Consider the following 22,993-nt stretch of genomic DNA (forward strand, 5'->3'; position numbering starts at 1 on the left):
GGGTGAATGCTTCGTATAGGCATTGCACCACTACTACACATTTGTCCAAACAAACCTGCAATAGTGTTGAGCTAAAGTTACAGCAATGGGATTTGTTTTGACAAAGGTTTTTTCAACTGGTGGGATGACTGACATCCTTTTCACTTCCACTTCTATTTGTGGGTTCATGTTGACTCCATGATTTGTAATTTAACTGAAACAAAATGTCAGTTAATTTCTTTGTTGTGGATGAAAAAAAACACTGTAGATATGATTTTACCTTAAGAAACATGAAAGTGTTGGAACCCACCCACACCCACACACTTTGTAATTTGTGTAATTTATTACTTTATCAAAGCATTATTTTACAAAGGGGTGACACATTAACACTTGTTGAAAATGATTTTAGATGCAAGAGTTACAGTGCGGTAACAATCCTTTCCTCTGACATGAACGTTCCGGCTGAGACACCTCCATTTCATTTATGTAGCAAACTTCTTCTGCCGGACAGGTGCAGGCAGCTGAGACGTGATGTTCAGCAGGGGCCGCTCCACTACGACCAGAGAATGGTCCTCCAATAAACTCACACACATGAGATGCTGTAGGACCAAATATTAGGAGAACAAATAACGTCAGTAAGATTATTGGGAAAATTAAGTATGTTCGCTTACAAAAAATAAACTTGTATCCGAGTGTAGTTAACAGGGTCTATACTGGCTTGATAATGAGAATTTAATACTGTGTACCTTCACATAGGGGTGTAAATCACATTTTATCAGGACATATATCAAAGGATACCATTTTTACTGGTCTGCAACTAGGGGGCCTGCGATCAATACAAGATGATACCATAAGCCCTTTTGACACAATCAGTTACATTTATTTATTTATTTATATATATTAATATATATATATATATATATATATATATATATATATATATATATATATATATATCTCAACTAAAATATGATTTGACGGTTTCATTACTAAGCTCTTCTAGACATAAAAACAAACTACTCTTTAATAATGAAAAAATACATATGAAGTGGGAATTTCAAAATATATGCGCATCTTTAAGATGACATGTTTCACTATTTTTACTTTGTATTTTGATAATATTGGATCGTTGAATCGATATATCGATCCAGATCGATGTATCGTTACGCCCCTACTTTCATATTGAGTCTGACCTGATCAATTAAAAACCTGAGACAGGACATGTTCACGAGTTTTAGACCTTCAACAATATTACTAAACACTTAGATCACCGGAAACTCTACACTAAAAATAATAAGTGAGTTCTGTGGTATCTCTGATTTCTTTTTTTTTTTCTTCTTTTACAGTATGTCGATTGTTCGAGGTAAATAAAAACTCAAAAATCATAATCACAGCTTAGAAGCAGTGCAGCAGTTAAAGTAGAGCTCCACTGTGCTCAGTATAATGGTACCTGGAAATTCTTGCATATCTTGAAGGCGTGGCTGTGTACGAGCCTCTGTGGCTCAGGAAGACTCCTCAGTGTCATCTGATTGTAGAATGGAGTCTTTGCTTCAGGGAGGGGCTGCATGTGTAAACAAAGACACAAATATATCAATACCCATATCACCATCCTTCTTTCACTGGTTTAGTATTGACATTGGCAGACAAGTGTCAGCTTAACTGCTCACATACCAGACTCTGGTCAATGATACAGAACATGAACATGTCGTGCAGAATGATGTGAGCTGGATTTTTAGGATTGAAGGCGACGCGGGTGATGGGTGTGTCCCTCTCCAACCACAGAGAGTGCAGTCCTTGTTTCTGCAGCTTCCGACTCCACTCCGTGTACTCCTTCTGCACCAGAGAGAACTCAAAGATCTGACACACACACACACACACACACACACACACACACACACACACACACACACACACACACACACACACACACACACACACACACACACACACACACACACACACACACACACACACACACACACACACACACACACACACACCAATGTAATGAGACCTGTAGAGTGCCTCCATCTCAATATTATCTCTGAGAAACTTTACGTTGTACTCGTCGAGCAGATGATTTACAGTTTAATATAGGATAACAAGAGTCTGAAAAAACCTGGTGCAGTGTTTACCTGCTGGTCAGCATGCACCGCGACAAGGTTGCTGGTTGTTGGGTTGATGGCTATGGCAGTGGGACATGAGCTGTACACTGGAACTGTACAATGAAGCTGCAAACACACACACACGACATTGGGAGTTTACTGTTGCTTCATCTGCAATTAAAATGTTATCTATCAAGAAATAACATGGATAGAGTTAGGGCTGGATCCGAATATTCGAAAATTCTTTTGATGGGTAAGTATTCGATTTTCAATTTCGGGATTCAAATGTTTTCTGCCTTTTTTTTATTTATTTTTTTTAAACGTGCTAAAATTTGCTGTGGTGTTTTGTCTGGATTAGGCTGCTAGCTAAGAACAGAGAAATGAGTTACAAGCGAGCAGTCTGATGTGTGTAGAGGTCTGTGTGGTTATACCGTAGCAGTCTGGTGTCGTTCAGGCGATTTGATAAAAGTTAAAGATAGTACGGCCGTGCATAACGCCAATACAGTGAGGCACTGGCTGGCTGAGCATTCATTCGCAGACATCGCGTCCGTCGTCACTCGTCAGACAGTCTGACGCAGGTCTACATTTATTTTGAATGCCTGCTGCAAAAAGTTGATCACAACTTGTCAACTTTTTGGAGACAAAGCAACTCGACGTAACCCTGCATGGCCATTCATGTAATCGGCTATCAGACTCGTCAGTCCATTTTCAGAAGTGAGAGTCCTGTAACGTTACAGGAAACATCACTGCCTCAAAAACGTTTTAAAACTATGAATGTAAAAAAAAAAAAAAACAAGCACTGAACTGCCAGGGAGTTTGTGTGACAATAGGTGGCTGTGTCCTCCAACAACAAAGCAAAGTCGCTTCATCTCTTTCTCCGTGAATGGAAGCTGCCTTCACGTACGCTCGGAAAAATTTAACACCCCCTGCCGCCTGACACCGAAGCTTCAAATATGCATGGTTGATAAGTACCGAAACTTCGAAGCTCAAAAAGAGGTATTCGGTACAGCCCTAGTTAGAGTTCCAACTCACCTTTAGCTTGTCAAGGTTGTAGACATGGATCTCACAGTCTGCGTTTGCTGTAGCGAGCCACTTGCCATCCTCACTGGCAAACAGCAGGTGGACTGGCTGTCTGGAGCCTGGACATCACACACAAAGATGGTTACACACTGAGAGTATAAAGTAAAGTAAAAGTACGAGTGCGTAGGTTACTTTGTCCGATTAGGTTCTACTGCGGTGTGGTTGTAAATTACTTACCCTAATTAAGGAAAAGAAAATTTGATTTCTTCCAGTATTATTTAAAGAGGAACTTAACAGCCCATCTATTTCCCCCATTGGGCTATGACTACTGACACCACTGAAAAAAGCAAATGGCCGCTGTTGCAATGAACCCTTTACCTAGGGACCAGGATCAATTGACAGCATAGTAAAGTGAGTGTACAAATAACTTACTCAAAGAAGTGGATTTAATGTACAACTATGGAGGCAGTGCAATTTTCATTCCCCCACCCAAAGTAGCATAAAGGGACCCTGGTTTCCACAAAACTGATCAGTTCTTGACTCGGAAATGTGCTGCTCTCAATTCTACAATATTACAGATTGGACTCAGACTCACCTGATTTGGGTTTGAGGGTATGAAGGTATTTGCACTCCGGCTGGTTGAGGCCAACGACGATGACTGAAGAATGGCTGGAGGAAGCAAAGAGTTTGGAGGAGTCGGGGGAGAAGCAGAGCTGGTGGGCCGAGCGAAGGTCCTTGGGTAGTTTGGACACCTGGAGAGAGAAGAGGAAGGAGACGGAGACAGGTGAGCTTCATCGTGGTCATTATCTACATACACAGTCTATAAAGAGTGTAACACTGAAATCCTAACCCCCCCCCACCCCCCTCTCTTTACTAAAGATATCATATTAACTACAACACATTACTGTGTTGATGAGTGAACAGTGAGTAGTGAAGAGTGTTGATGAGCAGCCCACCTTGGTGACGCTGATGTTGTTGTTCTGTAATCTGTAAAGACGGAAACTGGTGACAGTAGAGTATGCCAGCCAGCCTCCGCATGGAGACAAAGCACTGCAGCAGATATGATCCTCTCCCTGCAGAAGTCAGCACACACAGTCAGCTTTTTGTTTCAGTACCCTCTAAACTATATATTAGGGGTTGGACTTTTGCCCCCCCCAAAAAAAAAAAAATCAAAGTTCATTTGTTTATTAATATTCAAATATTTATTAATAATATTTTGACCATTAAATGCCTTCAGTAAGACCTATATTTTCATCAAACTTAAGTTGTAGATGTTCTGTCCACCAGAGGGCAGTGTATCATTCAATGCAGGCAATGATGTTTTCAGAAACACACTGCCACAACAGTTTTTAAAAAAAATTAAAAACACAGTATGCTTTCGACAGGAAGTTCGGAGCTTTCACCGTAGCCTACGTAAGTGGTCTGATGTTTATACTTTTCTGGCTGGTGTGTGCGTCGAGCCGGCGTGCGTGTGTGTGTGTGTAATAGAGTGAGAGAGTGACGGTGATTAACGGTTTGTAACTACAGTTTTTTTGCCATATACATATTCTTGTATGTATGTTTAAAACAATTTGAGAAACTATTATTTACTATGGGGAAACCCACTAATTAAAATAAATCAAAAAAAGAAGCTTCCACTGCGCCATACACATACAGTGAAGTTTCTTAACGTAAAACAACGATATACACATCAGTACACACCTTCCTCTTCAGCTGGATCAGTTTCTCTGGTTTTCTCTTCACAGGTAGACTGTCACCAGGCTTCCCTGTTATCGTACACACAATTATTACACTATGAAAAGTCTTCTATCAGATAAAGACAAAAGTTGATTATTGTTTTTCCTGTTTATTAGATCTCCTTTAGTTTTAACCATCACTTTAACTGTTTGCCATTTCTTGCATTATAATGCAGTACTATGGGTGTGTGTGTGCGTGTGTGTGTGCTTTACTCACCATGTCCATCGCTCTCCCCTAGTCTCCACAGCTCTAAATGATCAGGGAACTGGAAGAGCAGCAGTCCTGCTTTCTTTGCACAACAGACCAGGCTTCTCTACATGGAAGACAGGCAGAGGTAAGCAGGTCTCCATGGGAACAGTCATGATCTACATTTGCCTTGGTGCTCTCTTTTACGGTGCATTCAGAAAGAGGTATTCGGTACAGCCCCTGAAGCTCAGCCAAAGTGACTATAGGGTTGTTGGTCAGCTATCTTACCAAGATAGGCAGCCAGCTCTAGGAAGAATCCTTGTTGTAGGGCTTGGACGATTCGTCGACGTAATCGATAACGTAAATGCGTGGACACAAATAATTTGCGTTGCCGCGTCACACGTAGAAGTCTAAAAATAACATGGCTGCCTCCAGCAAGGTTTGCGCAAGTATGGATTGCTCGCAAGTTCAACAACACGTAGAGAAAAAGGCTCGCACACAGTGTTCTAAAGTGTGGGAGTATTTTACTCTCAATGCCAACAACAACTTGGTAGTCTGTAGACTTTGTAAAATGCATCACTGAGTCAAGATAACAGCAGCAAAACACCGTAAGTTCTGCTCAGCTTTTTGTCCCTTTCCCTCCCAAGTAGAGTTTAGATTCTCTGCCCGAGCCCGAACTTGACCCATGGGCCGGGTCGGGACGGACATGCAGCAAAGGGCCACAGGTCGGACTTTAACCCGGGCCACCGCGGTAAGGACGGAGTCTTAGTATATGGGGCACACGCTCAACCAGGTGAGCTACTAGGGCGCCCTGAGAGAGAGATTGTTTCTTACTAAATATGTACTCACATGTGGGAGAGACATTTTGCGCAGCGCTGACTCCTGGGTGTTCTTCTCCACCTTGTCCAAGAGGGGTCGCACTACCAGCTGGGTGTCCATACCTGCCATTATTACAAACATCAAAACAATCATCTTGTCATATTTAAGATGGAGTGCAAGTTTTTTTTAGACATGTTTTTGACACTGCTGAATCATACAGGGTGTCTGGTTAACGAAAGTAAAAGGGGGTTAGCCACGGAGCGACAACCTCAACACAGGCTCACTAACTTAAGGTGGGCTGACCTTTAAGGTAGACCAGCTAGAGCTGTATCAATTCCAAATTTTGCTGTACAATTAATTGTCTAAGAAAAAAATTGTGATTAACAATATTAAAAAGGTCCAATATGTAATATATGTACTGTAATAAATCAAAAAATGAAACCAATGCCTCATCAGATATTAAGGAAACATGTTAAGCTGAAATACTATCTTTTCTGACAACAATGCTAATGTCAGTATTTTTTCTTTTTGAAATTTACATTCCATGACGGAATTTCTGTTTGTGTTTTGCCCTGTGTGTTTTTATCAACTGCCCAGTTTGACAGCCAGGCCGGGTTGCCAGATATACCTGTAAAAATGTAAACCCAGCGCGGTACAGCTGTAATGTTCATACAGCCATGAAAGCAGCAAACAAACGAACAGGATCAATGGAGATAGATTCTACCAGAGTAATAAAATAAAAAAATAAAATAAAAAATAAATAAAAAAAAGCATGTTTCTAACAATTGCGTGACCAGAGACGTAACAAATCCATGGTAAATATTGGAGATGTATTTGAAAGATGGAGACAGCTTAGAGCCCAAAAGGACGCCGAGTTAGCTTATTTCCTCCTGAACAGGTAAGCATTAGCTTCAGGCTAATTTATCACAGCCACTAGGGACGGGCATTTTATGTCATTTCAACATTTGGTCCTGGCTAGTCCTGGCTAACGCTGCCATGCTAACCCTGCTAACTGCTAACGTTACCGGGGGACCAGGCAAGCAGCCCATGGCTGTTTACAAAGTGTAGTTCAGCGGCTGGAGCCGACAATGGTGAGTTATTTTAAGCCACGAGAGGGGGGCTGTAAATCGGAAAGAGAGGACTGTGAGTTTGCAGTGTGTTTAGCGATTGTTGCCATAATTCTAAGCCAATGAAGTGTGTTCAGTCGGCAAGGTATTTTTAGCGGTTCCTATTGTAATTCTAAGCCGAGGAAGTGTGCCTGACTGGCCTGTGGAGAGGACGACGAGGTTGTGTGATTTTTGGCAGTTCCTACTGTAATTCTAAGCCGAAAAAGTGTGTACGTTAGTTGGGTACAGAGCTCCGCGTGAGCACAGGCTTTTATGACTGTCAATATAGCCAGCATCTAACGTTATCTACTCTGCTGTGAAGTAATGTCTGACTATGTGAGACAATCGTCTAGCAACATTGTTGTGGATGCTGCGGTCTCAGCCTGGCAATCTCCGTGAACTTTGAGTCTGGGGAGGAGGGGGCGGGGGAGACGACTCTCTCCAGTATTTTGAATTTGTACTGCAGTAACGTTTTTAAACACTAGCTGTCAGTATTACATATTGCACCTTTGTCTTTCAGTCAAATTCAAAAATATGCGTTTCAAACAAATTAAAGTTTTGAATGAGTTCCAGGATATCACTGTTATGTGACCCAGATAATGTAATAACACAGGTACACAGCCTGTGAAGTAAACCACGCCTCAATATTGTCATAAAACATTGTATATTTTTTACGAAATGAACATAAAACTGACATTTACCGTCAACAGTAATACCCCTTAGGAGCTCAGCTAATGTTAGCAATTAATTGCAGCTAAACAAAAAAAAAAAAAGCAGATTATGTAAAAAAAGTTGCGAGTAGACAATTGCGGGTTACACTTTACTTGAAGGTATCTACATAAGAGTGACATGACACTGTCATGAACGTTTCAAACATTATAAATAAGTCATAAACGTTTATGACATAACGCTTCTTTTAGTAAGTGTCATTCGGTTTTTGTCATGACAAGTTATGGTTAAGTGTCATGACACTGTCATGTGTTCATGACAGTGTCATGACACTCTTATGTAGATACCTTCAAGTAAAGGGTTACCCAATTATGTAATTAATTGTTACCGGCCTAAGACCAGCTATTCTCATTTGAGTGACAAGCCGCTCCTCAAAGTTTTGCTTTAGTGCGCTCTCCCTCGCCAACCCAGGGAAAACCCTGATTTTAAATTATAAAAAAGGATATTTTGTTTAATGATCCTGAGGTTATAAAGACATTAGTTCATCAAATTCACATTGTTTTTCAGTATGTACAAAATATGATGATTATCATAGAAACTTGTTTTATACAGTATCGACGTCAGTAAAAATCGGTCATCGGCCATAACAGCAATGTTGTGCAGATATCAGTGCATCCCTAAAAAAAAGATTGACCTGATGATGGCGCTACAGAGAAAGTTAAGGTATCACTTAAGTTATTACTATTTATCCTAAAGGGGACATTAATGTCTAAACCAAATTTCAACCCATCCAGTAGTTGTTGAAACATTTCAAGCATATGCACAACTGTACAGTTGTTTAGATTAAGGCTGCATGATATGAGCAATATATGCAAAATGCGATAACGTTGCTGAATATCGCGATAACGATATTACTTGCGATAAACAAATAGAGTGAACTAAGATCTGCATTTCCGCTGCTTTCAGTATTTTGCTTAAATACAACAAATTGCTTGTTGAATTTAAAAACACATAAAAAAGGAAATAATTTCCAACATTATTTTATTGAACAAATTGAACATTGAATTGGATATATAAAAAGGCAACACTAAAGAATGACAGTTATGTTATGAAGTGCAGTTTTTACACCAAAAAAATCTGAGTATCTTTCGCGGTATGCCGCAGCCTTTTTAGATCGAAGTATATTGCCAGTTGATATTGCGAAGACGATAAATAAACTGTATTTTGTGCAGCCCCAGTTTAGATTCCTCTTCATTTTAAAATGTGATCACAAAAAATATATACGTCACTCAAACACCAACAGCAGATTTAACACTGACCTCCAGAAACCACTGCGGTTTCGGTGTGGGCGAGCGCCCTCACATCATGCGAGTGGTTTTTAAAGGTCCTAGTTCGGACCCATTCCTTATCCTGCTGGTCAACAGTAGAGGAGATGAACTGAAACTGGACGACTGTGCCCTCTGAAGTCCCAGCTACCAGACTGCTCTCATCCTGTTAAACATTTAGAAAGTTTAACATTACGGATTCTCTTGGGACGTGAGACTAAAACTGCCCTTGGCCTTCAGTTATGTGTCCAACTCTTGGTTGTACACTTACCTTTGAAACAGACAGAGCCAGAACGTCCCACTTGGTGACCAAATGAGTTCTGACCAGAGTTCCCGTGACTCCGTCCCAGATCTGGACCTTTCCGGCAGAGTCACCGCTAACGATGGTGTGATCAGACAGGAAGACAATGCTCCAAACCACCACCTCTCTGCTCTTTGATGCTCCGACACCTCTTTCCACCAGCAGTCTGTGTGTGGCGCGGCCTGAAGTCCGCAAATGAAAACATTAAAAAGGTTACAATCATATCAATAGGGGATTTTTAAAAGGGAATGTCTGTATTTTTCAACGTGGACCCTGTTTTCCCATGCATTTGTGTCCAAGTGACTAAAGGTGCTGACACACCAACCCGATTATCGGCCGTCTGACAGTCTGGCGAGGTCGGTGACTCGAGTCCGTTTGGTGTGCTCCGTGCCATCGTCAGTCGGAGGAGACGTCAGCGTTCATTTGGGCCGATTTGACTTGTTGAATCGGCCAGTGGGCAGTCAGACTCAATGACCAATTACCAGAAATGACGAACGGGATAAGCGTGACGAATGCCTCTCAAAATCTGACGAAAATCTTTTAAACTGACCTTTGTCAATCTGAAATGAAGACAGATTCAGCAACTGCATGGCCTATTTCTCGCCTGTGTGTAAAATACGAGATTGTATTCCAAACGAGCCACCATTATGGTTGGTTTTGAAATCCGGGAGATGACAGACCCACGTGACGCATTCGTCCAATCAGCTGCCAGTTATCATTTTCTGGGCGACAATACAGATTAGCTACGCCTGAAGTTGGTGTGGCTTCGGTGTGTTCTGAGGCACTTTCTGGACCAACTCGACTGGTCTGAAATGGTTCTATTATAATTTATATATCGCGATATATAGACTGATGAGTCCGACTGCCTTTTCTGCTGATGGTCGGCCATGTGTCAGAGCCTTAATGTGAACAAAACCCTAAGGAATTTTCCAAGCATTGAGCGAGAACGCTGAAACTAGCAGCCGCAAACAAAGCTGCAATGTAACTGTGTTGGGACAATGTGCAACCTCAATGCTTTTTTTGCCACTGACAGGTTCAGTTTGTTATTATAAGTGTCTGAATACATTATGGGAAGATGAAGTGTTGTGTGCAACTTACTGATACCAGGTCAACCCAGTAACTTTAGCTCACCTCTGCTCTGTCTGCAGCTCTCCACTCTTGGAACAGCGTTTTTCTGTAATAAAATGTGCTTTGGTATACGATTTCTTCTCTGTGGCTGGCAGTAGCCTTCGCCGGTCAAAATGTTCCCTACAGACCCGATGGTCTGCAAGGTGCAGTGGATGGCGTGTTGGCATCCATTTGTAGCTGTAGCACAACTAGCCTCAACTTCAGCCTGTCCATATCCATAGGTAACATCTATGAAAGCTGCGCAAAGTGCAGCTCAACATCTTGATGGCCCAATTTGGAAAATGCGCAGTTACAAATACTTTAAAAAATAACACAAAGCTATGCTTTCTGCACTTCCAAACAACAAACTCCTTGGAACTCCTCTCTTCCTCCCCACTCGCGTTCCACACTATACTCCATGGTTCCACACCGCTGTCTTCCGGCAAGTCACCTCTCAAGATTTCATAACGAGACTTCAACATCTTCCCATGATGAAGTCAGACACTTACAGTATAACAAAGAGGTTATAATAATAAGAGGTGACCCAATGAAGTGTTGCTTCCTATTATTATAAACTCCACTTACCTATAATACCAATCTGAGTCTGTGGAAAAACAAGCACTTTTAGTTAACGTATATCCATGTACATTGACGGTACGCATTTTACTATAGGGTTACATTGCAGCCCAGTCCACAGCTGCCGGTTAAAGTGCTCTCACTCAATCATTACTGGATCAATTTCAATGATTTGTCACTTAGGCACAAATGCATGGGAACTATGGTCCAGGTTGAAATTCACCCCTTTAAGGAATAAATTGAGTTTTAAAGTCAATATACACAAAACTCATCTTATGAACATTCTAACTGGTGGTGGGCTCTGTGCTAATAACTTCAGTTGTATCCACTTACCTGTCTCGGCGTCAAAGATTCTGATCATGTCCATCATGCCTGCAGCAATCAGTGTGCCAGAGGGATGCCAGGAGAGAGAGATAATACGACCTAAAAGATCACAGAAAACAAAATGAAACACTGAATGTCACTAAGGTTGCGTTCACACCTGCCTCGTTTGGGCCGTTTAAAATGAACCCTGGAGCGTTTGGTCGGATAGTCCGGTTCGTTTGGACTTTATCTGGACTCTGGTGCGGATCAAACAAACAAACTCTGGTTTCGCTTGAAAACGGGGGTCTCGGTCCACTTCCGAGTGAACTAGAGTTCGGTTCACTTCAGGTGAGAACGCGATCCGACCCAAATACAAGGAGTGGACCAAAAACAATTTTACGTTTTAAGTTTACTAGCCTGCAATTTCAACCTTGCACACAATTTACGGACTTATATGATTTAAGGGATGATAACTTTCGACTACCATTTGAAGTCACCGCCTACCAAGAGCCCGGGTCTGTCCGAGGTTTCTTCCTAATAGGGAGTTTTTCCTTGCCACTGTCGCACTGCTTGCTCTTGAGGGAATTATTAAAATTGTTGGGGCTTTGTAAATTATAGTGTGGTCTAGACCTACTCTATCTGTAAAGTGTCTCCAGATAACTCTTATGATTTGATACTATAAATAAAATTGAATTGAATTAAATAGATCCATCAGCTGGTCTGAGCACACATCGGTGATCATCTTTTTGACAACACATTATCATCTCTCACTCTCTCCTTCACTCACTGTCTGTCAGCTACTCATTGTTCGCCTTCTTCTAAAATATTCATAGGTGTGATTGGCAAATGACAAAAAAGCAGGAAAATATACGGCGCACCTACCATGACATATTTCAAGCGTGTTGGTTGGCTTCAGAAAATGGTTATAACCCAGCTAGCCACTGTATGTTGTGCCATTAGCAGTAAAGCTAGACCAGGGGTCTTCAACTACATTTTTCCAAGGGCCAGAATTTTTTTAAGCAAACACTACAGGGGCCAGACTTTCAAATAAAGAGAAAATAAAATGTATTTATACCTAATACGCATATTCTTGGTTGACATTTTCACTTTCTTACTAAATTAATGCTATATTTTTTACATGTATTAGTGTAAGCAAACCCAGAAAAATATGGAAAATCCATAATGATAACTAGATAGGCTACTTAACTAGAAAATGATCTCAGATTAGAGGGCAGTTCACTGAGGAGTGATGGTTAAAGTCTGTGATTACTGAAATGTTGTTGTAGTATGCAGTGTCCTGATTGGTGGAAAATGCTTGCAGAAAGAAAGGCCTGTTGTCAGGTAAAAATGTCACCGTCAAAGAGTGTAAAGCGAAAAGTTGTGGAAAACAGCAGCTTTAATGATGAATGAACTGATAAGCAGGCTAGCATTCGTCCTGTATGCCTCATTTGAAATTAGGTATTGATAAGTATTGACTTTTTTTATTCTTGGAGGTTTTATTGTAGGCTACTTACAGTAACGAGTGTAGGGTTAGTTCATCTGCACCAGCGGCAGTAAATAATCCTTGGTAACGTTTCCAGTCAGTTACATGTGCTGCGTGAAGTAACGCACACACCTCGGCTCTGCTGTGTGTGGGTGTGTCTGTGTGTGAATCCCGTCTATCTTCGAAACGCAACGCTTGTATCCAAATGAATTGTGTTTGAAGCTGCATGGCATTTTGCTGGTTTACCTGGGTGTTGTCCAGTTAAGTGTGACTTAACGTTAGGGTTGGGCATCGAGAACCGATTCCTACTTGGAATCGTTTCAAAAATTACGATTCCAGTAGAATCGTTTCTTTATTGGAATCGTTTAGAGGATGTGGTTTCAAATCTGATCATTGCTTCCCAATTTAACATGTGGAAGTTTTGGTTTCCGAAGCGGCTAGGCGCTTGTTGTGTTGCAGCCTTGGAGCACAGCAAGCGGCGCTCTAGTGTGGCTTTATTTTACATTGAAAAAGCCCGGTAAAACAGCACACTACCATTGAATCAAAATGAAACTTTCTTCTTATTTGTGAAAATAAGCATGTGACCCGTTTCAACTGCACCCCTCAAAGATTCGGAATCGAGAATCGACAAGAACCGGAATTGAAAGGAAGAATCTGAATCAGAATCGTTAAAATCCAAACGATGCCCAACCCTACTTAACGCAATACTGAAACTCATCGGAATGAGAATAGAGATGCAATTACAAGGGGGTGGGTTTACGCTCTCCCTGTGGAATGTTACCTGCTCTGAATGCTCAAAATGACCCGTGCCTTGTGCACGGGTCATTTTGAGCTAGCTGAAAAGCAAAAATACCTCTAATTCAGCTTGTTCTCTTACCTTTTTGCCTGTCGAGGTTTCTTTGAAACTGAATTCTCTCCTCCAGTATTTCAAACATCTTTACTGTCCCGTCCTCACAACCAACCTGACAAGGAAAACACACAGTCTATTAATAAAGCTGAAGGCTTGATAAGGCTCACCACTTCACTTTCAACCGAGGAAATGTTAGCCTGGGCAGAATAATTTTAGTATCAGGCTTGGGCTACATCTACACTAGTGGTGGGAAAACAAAATTTGAAAATCGTTTGTATTGTGATTTTGAAGTATTTTTAAAAACGATTCATTCCATAGACTATATTTTTTCATTTTATTTTTTTAATCAATGATTTGCCTAATATATTTTCCGTACCGCTGATGGCAACTACATCATATCAGTTTCCAGCAAAACAGACCGAGAGCAGAAAATACAAGTTATGCATTTCTTTACAAATTAAATAACTGTCAGACTGACTGACTGACATGTGATGTGCAATCTTTTTAGAAAACAATTAAGTTTTTAGAAATGTTGCAGAAGGAAAAGAAAATCGCAATATTCGTTGTTTTGAAGTCTGGATGGGCAGAAACAGAGACCTTTGAAAACGACGATGCATGTCAGTCTGTCTGTCTGTCTGTCTTAGCGGTTAGGTAGGCTTCATGCCTTTCAGTAACAGTTCCACCTCGTCACGGGTCCAAGCAAATAAATCCCTGGTCTTACTTTTCCCCATTGTGGTTCTTTCTCCAAAGTATTTTCAACTTATACATCCATGATTTTCATGCAAATGGTCATGTGATATGCGTTGTCAGACACGTTAATATGGACAGAGATTAGTTCCGCTACTGGAGCTAAAACTCTTTTGTGGACGGAGATTGTTTTTGTCTCAAAACGCCTTTTAAAACTGAAAACATAGTAGTGTAAATGTAGCCTTAGAGTAATTATAATATCCAGAAGGTCTTGACTGACCGCTAGCAGTGTTCCCTGGCTGTTGATACTGATGGTCCAGATTGGTCCTCCATAGGCCTCCACAGTGTACCTGGGCCTCAGGTTCTCCAGGTCATACTCTGTGATCTCTCCATTCAAACCAGCACTGAACAGACGCTGGCCCACCCAACACAGAGCCTCAACAGCCCTGCCGTCCTGTCCTGGGATGACCTGTGCATCAAAATCAAAACGAGGTTATCCCTGCACAACTTACCTCCAGTTCAAAGTATTTTCCTTCAAGCTTAAACTCAGCTCTTGTAGAAAGACACAATCATTTAAAACTCCATTGGCAAATTGAGCAGTTAAGTGTTTTTCTGTCCATCTAAGAAAAAGTGCATGAAAAGGAGAATGTGACTTGAAATTTTTGCACTAAGAAGCACTCTTTAATACGGAATAAATGTACACAGTTACTTCATTTTGGTCGGAATGTTTACAGTTCTTTAAATTTCATTACCAAAGCTTTCTTCGACCAAAAATTAAAACATAGCATTAAGACAGAGAACACATGAGACTTCACTGAACCAAGTGCTGCTCAGTTGTTAATACAGAGTGCCCAATTAGCAAATGACTTCAGAATTCCAGACCCAAGTGAATCACGTGGGAAGGTTATCTCGACTTTTATTCTGAGTTGTTAAGTTACCTTTTCTTGGAAGTAGTTGTCAGCGAAGTTGAAGATCTCCAGAGCTCCATCAGCCCGGGCCAGAGCAAGCCTCTCGGTGCGGCTGTTAAACGCCATGGCTCGGATAGCAGTGGGCATGTAGTCGAAGAACCGAACACGGTGCACCTTGAACTCACCCATTTTTACTAGTAAGGAAAACACAAATAGGCAGATTATTAAAGCCAGGAAGGCGAGAGCAAAACACAACCTTTACATCTGCTGTTCGCTAGCAAAAAGCAAAACCCTCAGAGGTTAAACACGCCGAATGCTTACTATTAATTCCTTTAAGTTCAACAGTATTTAAAATCGTTAGTAACGACGTTTACCCGCTGTTTATTTTTCTTTACGGTCACTAAACTTTCTTTGCTATTCGCTTCACACGCTGGAAAACATCAAGAACCACGTTGAGAACCTTTGAACCGGTAATGATTCACCCAAACAGGCTAAAAGAAACGGAAATACGTCATCACACTGACAGCACGCACAGCTGGCGGGAAATCCTGGATTATGAACACTGGCTTAATTGTGTTGGTTATTGTTATCAAAACAGCTGTGTTGGGATCCGTTTAATGTAAATGCGTCTTTTCCATCTTGTTAATGTTCCGGGTCTTCGCTATCTGACAGGAAAATGGTCCAAATAGTCATAAGGTAAGATACATTTGCGATTTATAGACAGGCTAATGTGGAGGACGTCCAGTAACATTAACGTTAGCGAAGTTGTAAGAGAGAACACTGCAGTGGATAAGATATAAAGACAGCTAACACAAATCTCATGGACAAAACGCCGCGAACTGAAAAGTAGCTCATGTTGATATTTAAACGTTTTCTTACATGTGCGTAACGTTACTGTACGTTACATTTTGGAAGCTGTTTGAGTGCAGTTTGGTGTGACACTCGTCACTCTGCAGTAGTTTAAACTTTTCTCGAAAATGTACCCCATATGAAATATTACCCTCTAACCAGCACAAAACATTTTTGGTAGAAAAAAAAAATTGTTATTACTAATAAACTAATAGTAATTAGCTTTACAAAGACGATGTGCTATCTTCGTCTGGTTTACTAAACAGATAGGCCTACTGTAACTGAAAAAAACATTTCAATGTTACGTTTCAAATGTTAAGAACCACTAAATGAATTAATAATTATAGTGTATCATTATTTTAGGCATTATGCACGACAGATATATTTAAAAAAAAAAAATCTCAATTACCCCCCTGCAGTACTCCAGAGTGAGTACCCCCATTGGAGAAACACTGGCATAGAGCACAGGAGGTAATGAGACAAACTGGCAACCCCATCCCCTACAGTTTTGACATTGTCATATTGACTTTCAACTATGAAGGATTTCCAGCTATGTTTAGTTGATGTTGGTGTGTATCTGCTCCTCCAGATCCAGTGTGGATGGCAGCAGTCCTCCAGAATGGCTGCTAGTGGAGCTGCAGGGAGAGATGGTTTCCAGACACAACTCTGGTCTGGCAGGAAATGTGATGGGAGACCTGATGTACACCAAAGAGGTAAACACAAGACTGGAAAGAAAAAGCACAGTAAGGGGTTCCCCCAGTGTATTGCAAGCCTAGTGGCCCACCAGGCCTAAGTTTCCCCTACCAGGACAAAGCCACTGGGAATTTTGTTTTAATGTTTATTAATGTGGTTATATGTAACTTTCGTTTTTTTTTGTTGATTCTAGCGGCCGCTTTGGGACAAAAGCGGTAGTGTTTTTACCACACCTGCGATCTTTTCTTTACGGTGCTGTATTGCCCACTGTATTGCTGAGTAGGGATCGAACGATACTGTTTTTTTCAAGGCCGATAACAATACAGATTATTAATAGTTAAAGAAACCGATAACCGATGTTTGAAACCGATATGCATTTACAGTGAAAATGAAAATCTTTAAGCCAAAATTAAGATTTTGGAACATTACAAACTCCAATACAAAACTTTGTTTAAATGCTTTAAGCAATTATTTAATAAATTAGAAACTTTCATCATAATATGTAAAATAGTAAAAGATAGTCAGATAGAGTTGTGGGCGGGACATTAAGTCAGACTCAGTGGTGAGCGAAAACGAAGCAGAGGGACAGACACAGAGTTGTAGCCGAGCCAAAGTAGCGCACCTTTTTAATTAATTAACTGTATCGGTTATCAGGCAGATAATCTGTAAACTGCCAAAAAACGGGGCAGATAATTGGTCTATCCCTATTACTGAGTTAGCGTTATGGGGAGGGCATATAGTTGCGATGAATGTTTTGCTCAGACAGAAAATCATTAATTTACAGTAAGAGAATACGTTACGGATGCACCGTCGCATTTCAAGTGTTGCTTACGGTAACTTAGCATGGATGTCTATGAGCTACACCGGGTGTCCCTGTCACTGTGTCACGAGCCAAAGCAATAAAAGTTTGTTGTAGCAACCAATAATAACTTATAATATAGTGCATTTCATTAAACCCACGAACGCTTTACACAAGTGGGAAAAGAAAATCGTAGGCCAACACAAGCACACGGACTAAAAGGAATAAAACCTCCATGCTAAACTGATGGGGGACGTAATTTAATGTTGGCTACTGACGTACAACCACATCGCGCGTTGTAAAGTTATTTAATGAATAAAATAGACGTATTACATTACACACAGGACCAATTTGGGGTCGGTTTTGAATCATTTACAATCCTGTAATTGTCTCCATCTGTTGAAAGCCCGACCGAAGTTGACTCGCCCGTTGTCTGTAGTTTCCCTTTTAGCTTTTAGTTCTTCGTTTAATTTCCTTCTTTTCTGTGATGGTTCTGCCCCAGTATCAGCCATAACTACAACAGATAACTTGCTAACACAGGCTTTTCCGGTGTTACAAAGAAATCTGTGACCCATCAGAATGTGTTACTGTAGAGCCTTTCTACCTGCAGCAAATCATTCTGTGATTTTGCAGGGAAAATCAGACCCGTGCAAGGGCACTAATAAAAACTACATAAAAATAGCATTCTTTTCACTGTTAGTCTCGTTTGCTGTTACAGGTCATTTAAACTCATTATATGAAAAATATTCATATATACATATAGTAACTTTAAACTACAGTTACAGTGGGGCGGCTCGGTCGGAAACTTAGACATAGTTATATTTTATAATCTCCAGTTAGCTTTCAGCACTGACTTAATGTAGGGCCCTATGTAATCTGTCTTTTATCTTTTTTTAAATTTGGTTTGTGGGCAAACAAAACTAGCTAATTTAGTTGTCAGACAAAGCCCAGAAAGAAAGAAAGAAAGAAAGAAAGAAAGAAAGAAAGAAAGAAAGAAAGAAAGAAAATGAATCAATTTACAGGCAAAGCTACAATGAGAAAGGTATTTTGACAGGGGCATTATGTCACTTAACGATGTGTACAACAGGGAAATATTCGTGTCCTTTTTTAAAGACTTGTCAACCGCATTTCAACTGCCTACATCCCACCTTTTTTGTTCTTTTTTCAGATTCAACATTTTATTTAGAAGCAGTATCCCAGTTTTCCAAATTGCCCTCCGAAAATTTGATACACAATTTGATGATTGATACACTTCTCACTTTAGACCAGGGGTCGGTATCCTTTTTGATATGGAGTGCCCTTTTCAAAATTTCTTGTTTATTAGTGTGCCATGTCAACATTAAGTTTAATTATGACATCACATCAAAATGTAATATCCAGGGAATCTGTAATTTTATTCCATAGCAACATTGTAATTATTATTATTGTATATTATTATTATTATTATTATTATTATTATTATTATGATTATGGAAACATGGTTTTAGTATGCAGCCTGAAAATGGGCTGACAAAAATATCACTGTCAAAGAGCCTGAAGCGAAAAGTTGACGTGGAAAAGCCCAGCTTTAATGATGAATGGACTGAGAAGCAGGTCCTGTATGCCTCATTTTCAATGAAACCATGCTGTGGCAAAATAATAACACAACCAGCATCATTATCAAGAATGAAGAACCCGAACATAACGATGCATATTAAGTAGCCACATGAATTTGTTTTGGTCTTATAATGCATCCATATTTACCGCTCCAGCGGAGAGGATGGTTTCTTCAGCCAGCTTAAGTTTCTAAGAATTTGTCCAAATTTCAAGATTCCCTGCAAACTAAGACTACAGACTACAAACCGACAGCTTTTGTTTTAGCTTGTTTTGTAAAAATATGCTATTTGCTGAGTAGAGCTGTGTTTGTGTAAAACAGCGCGGTAGACAAGAGTTGACTGAGCACACAGAGCAGATTTGAAATATCGCTTTCTACATGTTTATGCCGGTCTACACAGGTGAGTGCATTGATAAGTATTGGCTTTTAATTCACGAAGGTTTTAATGTAGCCTACTTACAGTAACAAGACTAGCGTTAGTTCATCTGCCCCAGCGGCCATTGGTAATCCTCTTTGTATTGTTCCCAGTCAGAGATATGAGTCAATCAAACTACCGTAAATAACAGGTCGCGCAACTGTGAACGTTGTAGTTTGGCATGCGGATGAGAGTGCTTCAGCATTTCAACCATGATTTCAACACATCAATAACTCTCTTGCACACATATTGCCAGCGTGCCATTGGTTAAGGTCCCGTGTGCCCATGGTGGCATGCGTACCTAAGGTTGCCGACCCCTGCTTTAGACCCTGATCAGAACAATTCCATGGCCTTTAGTACCTTGTTAGCCAGATGCCTAATTCTCCTCAACTGGAAACACGTTCTGCCCCCATCTTATGATCGATAGATCAAGGAGGTTCTGTACAATTTTAACTTTGAACTTTGAACTTTGAAAAAATATGGAAACCATTTATATCTCTAATTGACACCCTAGACCGGTCTTCAACGTTTGATAGGCCAAGGACCCCTAAGAGACGGAGCTGGGACCCCCTACTACATATATTGTATAAAACTGAGCTGCATCGTGGCCAGGTTAGCTCAGTTGGTAGAGCAGGCGCACATATACTGTATAGAGGTTTACTCCTCGACGCAGCGGCCGCAGGTTCGGCTCCGACCTGCGGCCCTGCTGTATGTCATTCCCCCTCACTCTCCCCTTTCATGTCTTCACCTGTCCTTTGGAAATAAAAGCTTAAAATGCCCCTGCATGTCAAACTGGGTGGATGGATGGATGGATGGATATTCATACATTATTAGCTGTTTTTCCTTCTTCCTCCATCAGGGGGTGCCAGTGCTTATTGTTGGACATCATATTCTGTATGGGAAGCAGGTCAAACTGGAGAAACCCTTCGCCGTCCTTACAAAGCATTCCAGCCTTTTGCAGGATAGCCTGGGCAGCCATGACAACGATGATGTCACACAGGTACCTATGGAAACAAACCAGCAAGGACCCACCTCCACCTCCTACTCCGTGTCGGCCCTCATCAAACGGAAGCTGATCTTTAAGACACGGCCAAAACCCATCATCACTAACGTACCCAAGAAGGTGTAGCGTGACTGCGATTTCCTCACTGGGTTAGAACCCACGCAACTTTGAGGCAAGGCCCGTCCTTAAATAGCATTAACACACTACTATTGACCAGGCGTCCATGCTTATGCTATAGGTAACGTAACCTGATTTGTTCAGGTCCTATCCCCTGACTAATCAGCTATCCTAACCTTAACCACTCAAGGTTAATGCCTAACCCCAACCAATCAAGCAGTTTCGTAGGGCGGGACTTGCCTAGAAGTTACATGGAATTCATATTAACGCGTCAGAGGTCCTGTGTGTGACGGGAACAAACTGATCTGGACCCGGACTTAGAAAAAACTGAGTTTAAAAGCTTGTACTTCAGTTTATGTTATCCAGCTCTGATATAATGCAGTTTGATTATACATTTGTTGTACAATTGATCAATACCTGCCAACCTTTAACCAGAACGGATTCCAACGAGAGACTTTAATGCGGCTCCTTGCATGTATGAATGAATGTTGTATTGTTTCCCTGAGATTCTTAGAAAATGTTTAAATCCCCATGAGGGTCTAAATGCTGTTTCAAAGGCTTTTGCACTCTGACAAGAATCACATTGTGGATGGAATACAGAATAATCTTCTGTAAAAAATAAAAATAAATGAAAAAATAGATGAAGAATTTTGGAGATCACCGGCTTTAATCCATAAGTATCCAAACAAGGGACACAAAGGGAACATTCAAGATGGCAACATTATCATGTATTGTGATGGATCAGACATCTACACTGTATTGAATATGACCTTTGGTCATTGTTTTCATGTAAAATGTAAGCAAATGTCCACAAGGTGAACTGTAACTTTTCATTTGATATCCGTGTACCTATTCCCATTTAATATGTATCTATTTACCCACCATGTCTACTTCTACTTCTGTTTGTACCGAATTCTATTCTTTCATTTGCTTGCAGTCTTAACCGGCACTTGGGCACTGTGGCAGTTACCGTTAATACTGTATGTCAGGGGTTCTCAAACGTATTACTCAAAGGTCCGCGTCTGATTTGTATTCTGGGTCAGAGGTCCGGAACGATTGCCGATAACAAAATAACATTTCATCAACTGACTTCTAACTTTTAAAGGGAAACTTCACCGATTAGCATTAAGCTTTGTATCAGTAGAAACCTGTTAGTATTTTTGAATGACCATGCTTCCCTCCCTCATGTCCCCCTGAGAGGGGAGATCTCTGTATTGTGGGTCTGGAAAAAAGCCTCAGATGATGCAAAATGACGATTTTTGCGTCATCTGAGGCTTTTTTTGCCCAGAGGCAAAAGACTACAGGCTGTATTCATGGATGTATCATTGACATATATAAAATGGACCAATAGACCTCGTTGCTCTGGACGGAGACCAGTGAAGGCTATTAGAAGCATTTTTCCGGTGATGGCCAGCTTTACTGCGCAGCCTCCAACTGACAGAGACAACGTAAATGTGACGTGAGCAACGTGTCTGAAAGTTGTAAGTCTTCTGGTAGCTGTGCCAAGAGAAATCTCAATCATTCCCAATCTTACAGAGATGGAGAGTGTAGGTATATTTAAGGAGATAACATAAGCACAGGCTAATTATTGCTAACTAACATGCTAGTTAACATTAGTAATTAAACCTAAACAGCTAACGTAAGTTGAAACTGCCTGCGAGCTTCTCCTGTACTATACGGTAATTCCTCTACTGTGCGACAGTCTCGTGGTTATGACACTTTCGTTAGCCTATTTTTACAAAAACGTCTGCTACGGAGCCATAACGTGAGGTACAAGGTAATGGAGCCTTTTATACATTGTCGTGTTTCTTTAGAAATAAACAACGGACAAATAGAGTCTTTAAACGCTTCAGATGTAACGTTATTCACTGTCAAGTGACGTAAAAAAAAAAAATGGCGGTCAGCGGAATGCTAACGGGAGGTGATGGCCAGGTAGCCACAAAATGGCGCCATAGATGGCTCGAGTTCTGAAGCGAAGCTTCCGTTCTGCTCATGTGCAAGATGACACGTATGCCATGACGTATGCGCAGATGATAATACTGTTTTAAGACCTGCCCAATCTGTTCCACAGTAGCCACCACCGGGATAGCTAACAGCTAATTCGGCTAACCGCTAGCCGACAGCCTTCAGTCTAAAATAACGCATGCGCAGAACGAATCGTGCAGGCAGAACGGACAGCTAGATTCAGTCTAAAATAACGTTAAGTCAAACATAATGGGAAAAGTAGGCTAGAGCTAAATTACAGTAATAACAATAAAGACAAGTATTGAGTGATTGTATTTTAAATGAGCACAAGTAGAACTGACATAACAGCTGTTTTATATATGTTAATGTTTATTTTCAAGTTTTATTTTGAGGGTCT

General features: G+C 40.8%; 2 protein-coding genes across 4 annotated transcripts; one reads left to right on the plus strand and one right to left on the minus strand.

Annotated features, from left to right (window-relative positions):
• Positions 1 to 258: 258 nt before the first annotated feature.
• utp4 (UTP4 small subunit processome component) lies at positions 259 to 15,658 on the minus strand. 2 transcript variants are annotated; one of them, XM_039808915.1, is made up of 17 exons: positions 15,536 to 15,658; positions 15,192 to 15,355; positions 14,534 to 14,722; positions 13,594 to 13,678; positions 11,264 to 11,353; positions 9,218 to 9,429; positions 8,941 to 9,112; positions 5,877 to 5,968; positions 5,058 to 5,154; positions 4,806 to 4,870; positions 4,061 to 4,177; positions 3,700 to 3,856; positions 3,117 to 3,223; positions 2,115 to 2,210; positions 1,651 to 1,836; positions 1,430 to 1,540; positions 259 to 578 (listed from the first exon to the last, which is right to left on the minus strand). In XM_039808915.1, the coding sequence occupies exons 2-17, from the start codon at positions 15,348 to 15,350 to the stop codon at positions 462 to 464; spliced, it is 2,052 nt and encodes a 683-aa protein (XP_039664849.1). In that variant the 5' UTR covers positions 15,351 to 15,355; positions 15,536 to 15,658; the 3' UTR covers positions 259 to 461. The 2 variants fall into 2 exon arrangements, with proteins under 2 accessions (XP_039664849.1, XP_039664850.1); XM_039808916.1 differs by having other exon boundaries at positions 15,483 to 15,636.
• Positions 15,659 to 15,693: 35 nt separating this feature from the next.
• Positions 15,694 to 21,517, plus strand: chtf8 (CTF8, chromosome transmission fidelity factor 8 homolog (S. cerevisiae)). Of its 2 annotated transcripts, XM_039808918.1 has the most exons (3): positions 15,694 to 15,857; positions 16,600 to 16,723; positions 20,371 to 21,517. In XM_039808918.1, the coding sequence occupies exons 1-3, from the start codon at positions 15,838 to 15,840 to the stop codon at positions 20,638 to 20,640; spliced, it is 414 nt and encodes a 137-aa protein (XP_039664852.1). In that variant the 5' UTR covers positions 15,694 to 15,837; the 3' UTR covers positions 20,641 to 21,517. The 2 variants fall into 2 exon arrangements, with proteins under 2 accessions (XP_039664852.1, XP_039664851.1); XM_039808917.1 differs by lacking the exon at positions 15,694 to 15,857 and having other exon boundaries at positions 16,574 to 16,723.
• The last annotated feature ends 1,476 nt before the right edge of the window (positions 21,518 to 22,993 follow it).

This window comes from Perca fluviatilis, chromosome 8 (assembly GCF_010015445.1).
Source record: "Perca fluviatilis chromosome 8, GENO_Pfluv_1.0, whole genome shotgun sequence".
NCBI lineage: Eukaryota > Metazoa > Chordata > Actinopteri > Perciformes > Percidae > Perca > Perca fluviatilis.

What these genes read in the sequence shown, in the direction of transcription:
- chtf8 (XM_039808917.1), top strand. Translation starts at nt 16,574, where the DNA reads ATGTTGGTGTGTATCTGCTCCTCCAGATCCAGTGTGGATGGCAGCAGT. An exon ending in ACCTGATGTACACCAAAGAG is followed by an intron (nt 16,724 to 20,370) that starts GTAAACACAAGA and finishes TTCCTCCATCAG; the next exon opens with GGGGTGCCAGTGCTTATTGT.
- utp4 (XM_039808915.1), bottom strand. Translation starts at nt 15,350, where the DNA reads ATGGGTGAGTTCAAGGTGCACCGTGTTCGGTTCTTCGACTACATGCCC. An exon ending in ACAACATCAGCGTCACCAAG is followed by an intron (nt 3,857 to 4,060) that starts GTGGGCTGCTCA and finishes TTCTCTCTCCAG; the next exon opens with GTGTCCAAACTACCCAAGGA. An exon ending in GTATCATTGACCAGAGTCTG is followed by an intron (nt 1,541 to 1,650) that starts GTATGTGAGCAG and finishes TTACACATGCAG; the next exon opens with CCCCTCCCTGAAGCAAAGAC.